The following is a 10,026-nucleotide window of genomic DNA, read 5'->3' as shown; positions in this document are numbered from 1 at the left end:
TCACAATAAGTTGACAGCGCACTTTCAGTACTTTTTTACAAATTTGAAACTGTGCTTGGTGAAGGAGTAGACTTATTTTGATGCAATCAGGACAATCAAATTAATTAACATAGAATATTTGACTGTTTATATGGCCGGAAAAAAAATCTATTTTCCCAATTTTATGACACACGTTACAGCAATCAATCAAATAATTAATTATCAATGTCTCAGACATTTAGTGGAATTCGTCAAGATTCGTACGTTAATCCGTATTGCTTTAAGATTGATTAGAAATGTTGGCGAGTTGCCTACCCATTGTGGGGGCCAACTCAGTGGGAAACAGGATGTCGAAGTCAACAGGTATCCTGCTCTTCTTTTTGGCCGTCGTCGGGCAGGTAAGAAACTTTTAAATAGTGTAAGGAAATAATCTACATATACTTTTGATAACGACATTTGAAATGTGTAAACATTTATGGTAATTAAATTTATGTAATTTTTTTTAGGTGCTAAGCGACGATGTAGAAGTAGGTTTCGTAGAAAACTTCGCAAAGCGCGAACTCAATGGTAAGACGTATTTTAAATTACATTTTGCGAACGAGAATACCAGGGAGTATTATATATGCATTATGCAAACACTAAACCGAAAACATATTCCTTTTACTTTTTTTTCTCATTTATTTTAATGAGAAGGATTTTAGATGTTTCAACTGAATCAAATCGAAGTGAAAACTGATTCGGGATACAAACAATATATTTATTATTTCTTGAATATAAAATTATTAGAGAATGTATTCCCTAATTTTCTAAATTCTTTTCTATTTTCAATATAAAGGTGCCTATAGATTTGCTCGATTTTTTGAAGATTGACACGTGTGATCAAACAATACGAGCACCTAAAGGTGTAAGCAACAAACGCTCGACATCGTATTTTTGATCAACATGTGTAATCAGTCAGAAAAACGGGCTAATTTTAAGAAATAGATGATCGATATCGTATTTTTTGTGGATCGACATGTATAATCGGATGAAATCGAATAAATGTGTAAACAACAACAATCGACGACAGCGCATTTTTTTTTATTGATGTAGAATTTAAATGCAAATCTGTTGACTATTTACCCTGATATTTATCGATCGATAAAATTGAGCAAATCTAATGGTACCATTATTATTTTTATCGTGGAAATTGGGCTCGGGCAGTCTTGTGAGTTGTGGATATCTTAGAGAACATTAGGGTTGAATGACGATGAGGACAATCATGTACAACTAATAATAATTGCAATTAGGAGGGAGCCGCATAGTGTCAGGCTGGGAAGCGGAACCAGGACAACATCCACATCAGATCTTGCTACGCGTAGTGAATTGGCAGGGAGGTGTGGGGAGCTGCGGCGGTTCTGTCGTATCCAGGGAGTGGGCCATCTCAGCCGCACACTGCACTGCTGCGTAAATATTGCTTTAAGTCTTTATTATGCTTGTGCAAATTTTACAGTTTGTTTGATTACGGAACGTTAACAGTAGACCTATTACGACTGTAAAGTGGCCGCAGCCTCTTATAGCATCAATGCGGTCCCCAACCCGTTGGCCAAACGACAGATAAGACAAACTCACATTGTTTCGGAACGGCCTGTTTGTTGGTATAAAAATAAGAAATAAATCGCAAATAAAAAAAAAATATTTTGGAAAATGATCTCTGACGTACGCCTTAGCCGAGATTAGGGTACGTACGACGTATGCTCAAAGACAATTTATAAAACTACCTACCTATCTATACAACCTTGTGAACAAAGAAACCAATATTTATTGTAAAACTTCCCGGGAATGTAAAAAGATACTAGAGGATTGGCTAAAAATAAAAACTTATGATGACATTGAGGCTCTAATAAGGATTGGTGAGTAACCTACTAAAATAAATAAATAAATGCATAATAAATTAAATCAATATTTATTTACACAACCAGATATGTAGTACTTATACGTTCTGTTACGCACGCAAGCACACACATACACACGCACACACACACACACACACACACACACGCACACACAGACTTACAGACAGACACAGACATATACCATACATACACATTAATTATCCGCATCTTTCTTAGTTTTATTTTAGTTAAATATTTACGGATAAAAAAAAATTGTAACCCTGAAGAGCGGGGCTTCTAACACAAGTAACTTCTACTTACAAGTAGCCCCAACAACAAATGGATACTGTAATTACTTTTATCTAGCTAATAAATGTTTTTTATTACTTTTATCTAGTAAATAAATGCCTTGTATATTAAATCATTACCTGTTGTGCCAAAAATGGTACTAGCTGATGGCTCAAGTGGTCTGGATGTGAGCTTAATGTTAAAGTTGCTGCTTATCGATATTGTACAGGGCATATCACGGAGAGTGTGCGATGGAATTGCATGATTTAATTCCGCCTTCCCCTTTGTATCATTGGGAAACTAGAGATAGACATGAGTTCCACTCTTATATTATGGATATTCCAAGGTTTCGCACGAAGCATTACAATTCCAAATGTATATGGCGAAAGATTATGGAGTGGAATTCCCTACAGACTTATTGCCTGAATGCTATATCTTGGTTTTTTTCAAGGCGAGAATGAATAGGCATTATTGAGGTGTGCATTCTCCATCATCGACCTCATCGTCACTTTCCATCAGGTACGATGGAGGTCAAATTGATACCTGGAATTTAATTTTTTGGTCATTTTCTGTTATTTTTGTAAACAGCCATATTTATTTAATAGTTGTACTCCCCTAATTTTGTGAAAATTAAACAAAAAAAAAGAAACAAAACACAAAATAAAAACAGAAAAAAATTAAAAATCCAAAAATTAAGTTGGTGTAGTGTTCATTGGAGGTATCGAAATGCGCAATTATATTTTTTTTTTTTTTTTTCTTTTTATTGAGGAACAAACAGTTTTTTACAATGATGAATTATAGACAACATTAACTTATTACTAAACCTATAGTTCCCTGTACTAATACATAGGTAAACAAGTTTGAGTTTCATTACATACGAGCAATGCTCGGTAAATGTATTTTAGTTGACAAAATTGTATGAAAGTTGAACAAAAAACAACTAATAACGATAACACAAATTCGCTCTTAAATATTCAATTTGCTAATGTGGATTTTAAACTCCCGCAAAGAAGTGTCAAATATGTCAGTTTCACTACATTTTGCATTGTATAAAGAACAAGTCCTTTTTATAAAACTATTGCTACCGTAACATGTTTTACTAAACTTAACGACAAAAAGATCCTTTTTACGACTGGCTCTTTCGTTATTTCGCGGCACGCGAAATAATATATCTTCCAACAAGAGGGGGGAGTCTACAATGTTATGCAAAATTTTGTATAGATACGTCAGGTCAATTAGAGAACGGCGTTGCTGCAATGGAGCGATATTGTACACCCTAAGGGATGACTCGTAGTGTACGTGATCATGATGCATCCTATAGTCCAGAGCTTTGATGAATTTATGCTGTATCCTTTCTATTTTATTTTGGTGTACATTTTGGTACGGATTCCATACAGAGCTTGCAAATTCGAGCCTGCTGCGTACGTACGTATATTCTATAAACAATGTTGTTTCATTTGCAGGCAAGTGGCTGTGGTTATTCGTGCGGGGGTTACCACCATGACCCGGCCGCAGTATATATCAGAAACAACGGAGTGGTACAACTATCCCACATTCGATGAGAACAGGCCCTTGGTCGTGCAACCGAATGATATATCTATTATGAAATTGTCGCCTCGTGTCACTTACAATGGTAAGTTTGGAATAAATAGCCTTGGAATGCCTGATAAACAATACTAGAGCAAATATAACAACGATAAATTGCCATTTTAATATTGCAGGCGCTTTAATAATAAATAAAGAAACATATCTTTTATCCGTAATCGATTACACAATATTTACACATGTCACGTGTACCATGACTGCATTAGCAGTTTTTCCATAACAAGACTGTTTTTAAGGTCACCAAAATTGATACTTTTATTTTTTTATGTATTAAGAACCTTTAGGAACTTCAGGTCGCCAAATATAGGAGCTGGGTAGCTGCAGGTACTCTTCAGTGAAAAACCGATTATGAGAGTTGGAATCAGAACTAGAAATCAACAACAAATCTCAAAGCGCTGAATAGTTTACTCTCTGAGTATACAATACACAATCAACCAATCAGAGGGCCTACGTTATTTGCAAGAGCAAGACAGACAGACATAATATCTCACTAGTATAAAAATACTCGGCTCATGGATTTGACGCGCAGAACAAAATGACCGTTGCGGCGAGCAGACGTGACGTATGCAGCTACAATCGTTTATTTATCTTGCAGAATATTTAAAGCCGATTCGCATACAGAGTTCTGCTGATGCCTTCAGGAACTATGACGGAGAACAAGTATACGCCAGTGGTTTTGGCAGAACGTGGACTGGGGGTAACCTTTAATTATTTATTTAAATGTTTCATTATATATAGCGCAACCTTAAGGGTGACACCAGACGAGCGTAATGTTGTGAGTTGCGTTTTTTGAGTTGCGCAGTTTGCGCTCGACCGAAACTCGGTTGGAGCGCCAGACGAACATATTTTATTCAGTTGCTTTTAAGCGTGTGTACAGGGCGTTTGTGTCGTAATAGTGTAATGGATCCATTAAAAATAGTATGCATTTATGAAACATTAGAAGACGATGTTAGAAAAAGAAGCTGGGTACTCAATATGAAACGATTAAAGTGGGCATTTTCATATACAAGTTTATGTGAACATCCTGTTCAATTTGTTAAGTACTACCACATGCCAATAAATGTTAAGACTAGTAAAACCTTTTATCACTAAGTCAGACACAAATATGAGGCAAGCCATCAGTCCAGAGGAAAGACTAATAATAACAATCAAGTAAGTTGTTAAATTGTTTATATTTTAACTCCGTATCTAACATTTTCGCAAGAAACGTCTATACTCACGCGCAGCCTATACCAAAGTGACCCCTTCCCTCGCCAGCTCGTCCCACGATGCGACCGAAAGTCAGTCGTCATTACGCCCATGAATCGGCAGATAATTAATTTTCGTTGTCGTGTGAAACAAACACTTTACACAACTCACAAAATTACGCTCATCTGGATAAGGTCGAGTAGAATATCATGGACAACTTTTACTTTTTGACCATTTCTCTGTCAGTGATATAGAGAGAAAAATGTTTTAATTGCAGGTTTTATACCTGAAACTTTGAACTGGGTGTATTTGCGAGCAGTTTCCAATCAAAACTGTGCCAGTACCTTCGGTACAACGCTGGTTACAAGTAACACTATCTGTGCACGCTTCTGGAACGTAACTTCGCAATCTATTTGTCAGGTACAAACTAAATTTTGTAGGTTCAGTCTTTGTTTTATTTTTATATTTAAGTGAGTCCACTAATTCTGAACGAATTTGTTGGACTACAAATTTGGGTTCGACTCACTGCGTACTCGACGTAGCAAAGAGATTTTCTAAACAGGTTCTAGAAGCAATGATCTTAGTGTAGAAGTAAATTCATTTTACATATGGAAATAAAGAGCCTGTCAATATTCATTACTACATGGAAAACTGGCTCCGTGGCCGAACAGTTACGACTCTGGACTGCCACGCAAAGGTCCCGGATTCGATTTCTGGGCCGGCTGAATTATTTGTAAGGCCTACATTCATTTCTTTCGTGAGTTCGGGTGTAATTTGTGGTTGTCTATGTCCATGGCACCCGCCACACAGGGTTTCCCTAATGAGGGGCTATGAGTGTGTATGTTAAAAAAAAACAAAACGTCGTTTTTTTTATTTTGACCAGAGTTATAAATAAATATTTAACTCGATTCCTTTTGTTCCACAGGGTGACAGCGGTGGTCCTTTGGTACATGTCGGCGTAAATGGCCCTACACTGATCGGTGTATCTTCATTCGTCGCCGGTGGCGAATTTGGATGTCACTCCGGCTTACCAGGAGGTCAGTGCTGTCGAACTTGAAGTCCTCAGTGCGACGTGAGTTGTTAAGACAGTAAATACTAACAATAGGATTTTTAATTTGCAGCATTCATGCGTCCCGGGCCATTCCTTGGTTGGTTCAAACAAGTTACAGGTGTTGATTTTGAGAATCTTGATGAAACTGAGGAAGAGACGACATTACCGCCTCCTACGACTATAGATACAACTACTGAGGATTCACCACCTCCGACTACGAAACTTCCTGACCCAACAACTCCGGAATCTGAAGAGGAAGAAGAAGAGACCGATGAAGATAGTTCTTCCGAAGAGGACAAAGAGACAGCCGATCTTCTCAAGCGACTGCAAGTCAAGATCAAAGTAAAAGTCAAATTGGACAAGTTTAAGAAGAAACACGTTATTGATAAGGTTCATGAGATACGTGGTTAGGAATGTATGTGAAACTTGTAACTATCGATAAAAAGCAAATAGGCTCAAAATAAATAGTGCAAAAAAACCGACCTCAAAAGTCATTCATCCCCTACTTTACCAGCCTTAAAGGTGGAATATTTTCTTGAAATTGAAATGGGACCACATCTGAGGTACCTTCTTTCCAACAAAAAAAGAATCATCAAAATTGGTTCACAAATGGCGGAATTATCGCGTAACATACATACAAAAAAAACATACAGACGAATTGAGAACCTCCTCCTTTTTTTGAAGTCGGTTAATAAATGGGAATATTATTAAACATAGCGTATAAGGTATTACCCTTATTGGTCATTCTCGGACTAGTGTTCATTACCTGATTTCCGAGGCAATTTTTATTGTTCAAGTATTCGATTTTTTTATTGCGCAATAATTTTAAAATTCGAGTAATGTATCTTGAAATATTATATAATAATTACACGATAGTATACTTGAATATTTAAATAATAAAAATTGCCACGGAAATTAGGTAGTGGATACTAGTCAAAGTCAAAGATTATTTATTCCATAGGTAAAATAAATTTACACTTGAAAACGTCACATTTAAGATACTGCTCGTTCACTACGCTGACCTCCCTGAGAAGAACGAGCAAGAAACTCTAGGGATTGCTCTTTTCAAATAAACTTAAATGGTATGGAATACACTTTGAATCAAATTTGTGTGGATTCTGAAGCTCGTGTGGCGAGTGTCGTCTTTCCATACATCTTTATCTAATACGTAGCCTTCAATTTTCTAATATTTCTAAAAACTACATCAAAAATATTTTGATCGAAAAATCCGATCAAAATATTTTTAATGTAGTTTTTAAACTACACTTTAAACTTAGGAAATGATAAACTTAATTATATGCTCCGGAATCTTATTGTAGAAACGTATACAGTTCCCCATAAAAGAGTTGTTTACCTTGATTAAACGAAATCGTGGTCCCATGAGTCTGGACTTAGCTTTAAAGTTAATATTATGGATATCTTCTTTCTTATTGAAATTATGTATATTTTTACGGGCATATATAAAATATTTGAGTAAATGTACTGTGATGCCACAGTCATGATACCAGTCTCCTTGGACTTTTCTCTGAGAGAAACCGAGAGCCTAGACGGTACACAGAACGAATCGCTCGTTTTTGCAATACAAATACGGTTTGAATATCTGCCGCACATTTACCCCACATGAGAATCCCGTAGGACATTATACTATGGAAGTAACTAAAGTAAACTAGTCTAGCAGTACTAACATAGGTAAGCTCACGTATTCTGCGGACTGCGTATGCAGCGGAGCTTAAACTGCTGGCCAGCGAAGCTATATGTGGAAACTATTGAAGTTTACTATCTAAGGTCACTCCCAAGATGCCTGTTTTTTTAACAAGGTCTAACTTTTCTCCGTTTATTTCTATGCTTGGACTAGTCGATTTACGTTAGGTAATTCGTAGTCCGAGAATGACCGTATTACGCAGTGTTTATGGTGTTTTATTTCCACAAACCATTATAGGACCAGAGCGGTGAATTATGGCTAAGTTAGGTACCAGTGCCCAAACCTTTTGTCTGAGGAGACTCATACCAAGCAGTCGAAGTATATGGCCTGATTTTAGCGTTTGGTTGTATGCTCTTAAATGCCTAATCGATTCCACATGTCAGTAACTCAGCATAGATAGGTACCACGTACCACCAATGATATTATATTTGTAAACAAGTTCGTTGGGTATAACAATCTTTCTAATTTGTATGTATGTACATCTTGCAGAAAATGCGTTTAAAGAAACGTTACACAAATTTGAAGTGCTACCAATTAATATTGTTCCCTTTACATTTCGGAAAACAAGGTATTGTATCGGGCTGTTCGAATTTTAATTTTATATATTAGAAAAAGTCAAGTACTTACTATCAGGATAGATTTAACATAACATAACATTTATAATGGTAAGTGATAATTCAACCATTACAAATTTTTGCGGTTTATTAAACGACGGATACAAAGTTTCGAAAACAGTGACAAATACGTCGAATTGTAGCAAATTGTTAATAGAAATTTTAACGTGTGTTAGTAATAGATTTCAAATTACTTGTGATTATAGAATTTCGTCATATTTCATGTTAATTTTAATTCATTAATAAATAATCAAACAAATATTTTTAATTCAGTAAAGATTATTAATTAAGAAGTTATCGTGACACAGAATTCTGAAAAGATTAACTATTTTTTCTCAACTATTTCTCAGCTTTCATTCCGTGTGAACATTCTTGTATGCGTTACTACGGTAATGAAAAATATCATAACATGACGTCACCTGTCACTGACTCATGTTTTTACTTAAAAGGAAAATACGTTTACGAAAATATTGAATTATGAGGACGGGGAGATATTTGATAAATTTCTTCATATTGTATCAAACATTGCATCTTTCAATTAGAAAGAATGTAATGTAGTATTGCATCTGTTCATTTGTAGATAGTACCGGTTTTGGTAGTAGTTAAAATATTGATGACAAAAAATTATTTCATCGTTTGAGATTGAAAAACAAAAAATATAAATCAGAGTTTACGCCCCCGCCCCTCTGTTTGCTTATTAAAACTAAATATTTTCTGTTTCATCGATTGACATATTTTGTCGGGTGCAAATATTACGAAATTGCAACATAGCATTCCAAATGTCATTCGCAACGACGTCATTCGCGTACATTGTCACTATTTGTCACGGAAATGGAATTTTCGTAGATTTTCCTAATTTTTACTGGATTTTAAGTGTTTTTGAAATGAAATGGAGGAATTGAATGTAAAAGGTGAGTTCAGCGTACATTATTGCTTTGTAATCTTGTATATAAACCAATTATTTAGTCATGTTTTGTGTCGTATTTGTCATTGAACTAAATGTGTGGGCGATGCTTGTTTCGCGATGGTGTGTTAGTCTTTTGTTTAGCTTAGCCTCGCCTAAACGACGCTACGAACTAAACTTGTTCTAGACCACCCTTATCATAAGTCATGATGAAATATTCAGTCACTGATCGTACATTGGTAATTGTATAGTCGATCAAGGTTTTCGGTTCAAAATGTTAAGACTTCCGCGTTGCTTAGTGCGATTCTATTATGAAGGATTTGCCTCGTATTTACTACACATTATTTACCTGCCATAGCCATACTGCATGTGAAAATGGAAATGCATACTTTGGTTCTCTAATGTATTTTAAATTTATTATTAACAAGAAATATTTATTAACAATGATAAAGCTCCAAAGGCGTTATGAGTAATACATGAAGAACTTTAAAAAAACAGACTTTAAAACAGATTTTTTTTTATAAAAATTGATACAGTTAGTAAAATCATTAATATATACTATTAAATTGGTGAAAGTGAAACACTGATGAAGACAGATTGTTATTTAATTCTGCCCAATGTATGATCGGATGTTTGTGTTTATTTCTTAATAATTAAAAGTGTTATGACTAAGGCATGGTTACCTGTAGACTGCACCAAGCCTTAGGAGTGTTTCGTGGAATTTAAAAATGGAAAACAACTTGATTTCTAAGCATTTGTATGGTTATGTGGAAAGGTGTCTGTGTGTGAGTACTTAAGTGATTGTGTGTTTTATGAATTTT

The 10,026-nt window shown here is 35.4% G+C and overlaps 1 protein-coding gene across 1 annotated transcript; it reads left to right on the top strand.

Annotated features, from left to right (window-relative positions):
- Positions 1 to 294: 294 nt before the first annotated feature.
- On the top strand, positions 295 to 6,480 carry LOC113225392 (collagenase-like). Its single transcript, XM_026457691.1, has 8 exons — positions 295 to 377; positions 486 to 546; positions 1,269 to 1,425; positions 3,605 to 3,774; positions 4,342 to 4,443; positions 5,212 to 5,354; positions 5,860 to 5,971; positions 6,056 to 6,480. Exons 1-8 carry the CDS (start codon positions 327 to 329, stop codon positions 6,394 to 6,396), a joined length of 1,137 nt encoding a protein of 378 aa, XP_026313476.1. The 5' UTR covers positions 295 to 326; the 3' UTR covers positions 6,397 to 6,480.
- Positions 6,481 to 10,026: the final 3,546 nt, after the last annotated feature.

Source organism: Hyposmocoma kahamanoa, unplaced genomic scaffold, assembly GCF_003589595.1.
Source record: "Hyposmocoma kahamanoa isolate Upper Pololo Valley unplaced genomic scaffold, ASM358959v1 160, whole genome shotgun sequence".
In the NCBI taxonomy this organism is placed as follows: domain Eukaryota; kingdom Metazoa; phylum Arthropoda; class Insecta; order Lepidoptera; family Cosmopterigidae; genus Hyposmocoma; species Hyposmocoma kahamanoa.
Note: the sequence above shows the minus strand (reverse complement) of the source record. Positions and strands in the feature narration are given on the sequence as shown.

What these genes read in the sequence shown, in the direction of transcription:
- LOC113225392 (XM_026457691.1), top strand. Translation starts at nt 327, where the DNA reads ATGTCGAAGTCAACAGGTATCCTGCTCTTCTTTTTGGCCGTCGTCGGG. An exon ending in TTTTGGCCGTCGTCGGGCAG is followed by an intron (nt 378 to 485) that starts GTAAGAAACTTT and finishes AATTTTTTTTAG; the next exon opens with GTGCTAAGCGACGATGTAGA. An exon ending in TGGCAGAACGTGGACTGGGG is followed by an intron (nt 4,444 to 5,211) that starts GTAACCTTTAAT and finishes TTTTAATTGCAG; the next exon opens with GTTTTATACCTGAAACTTTG.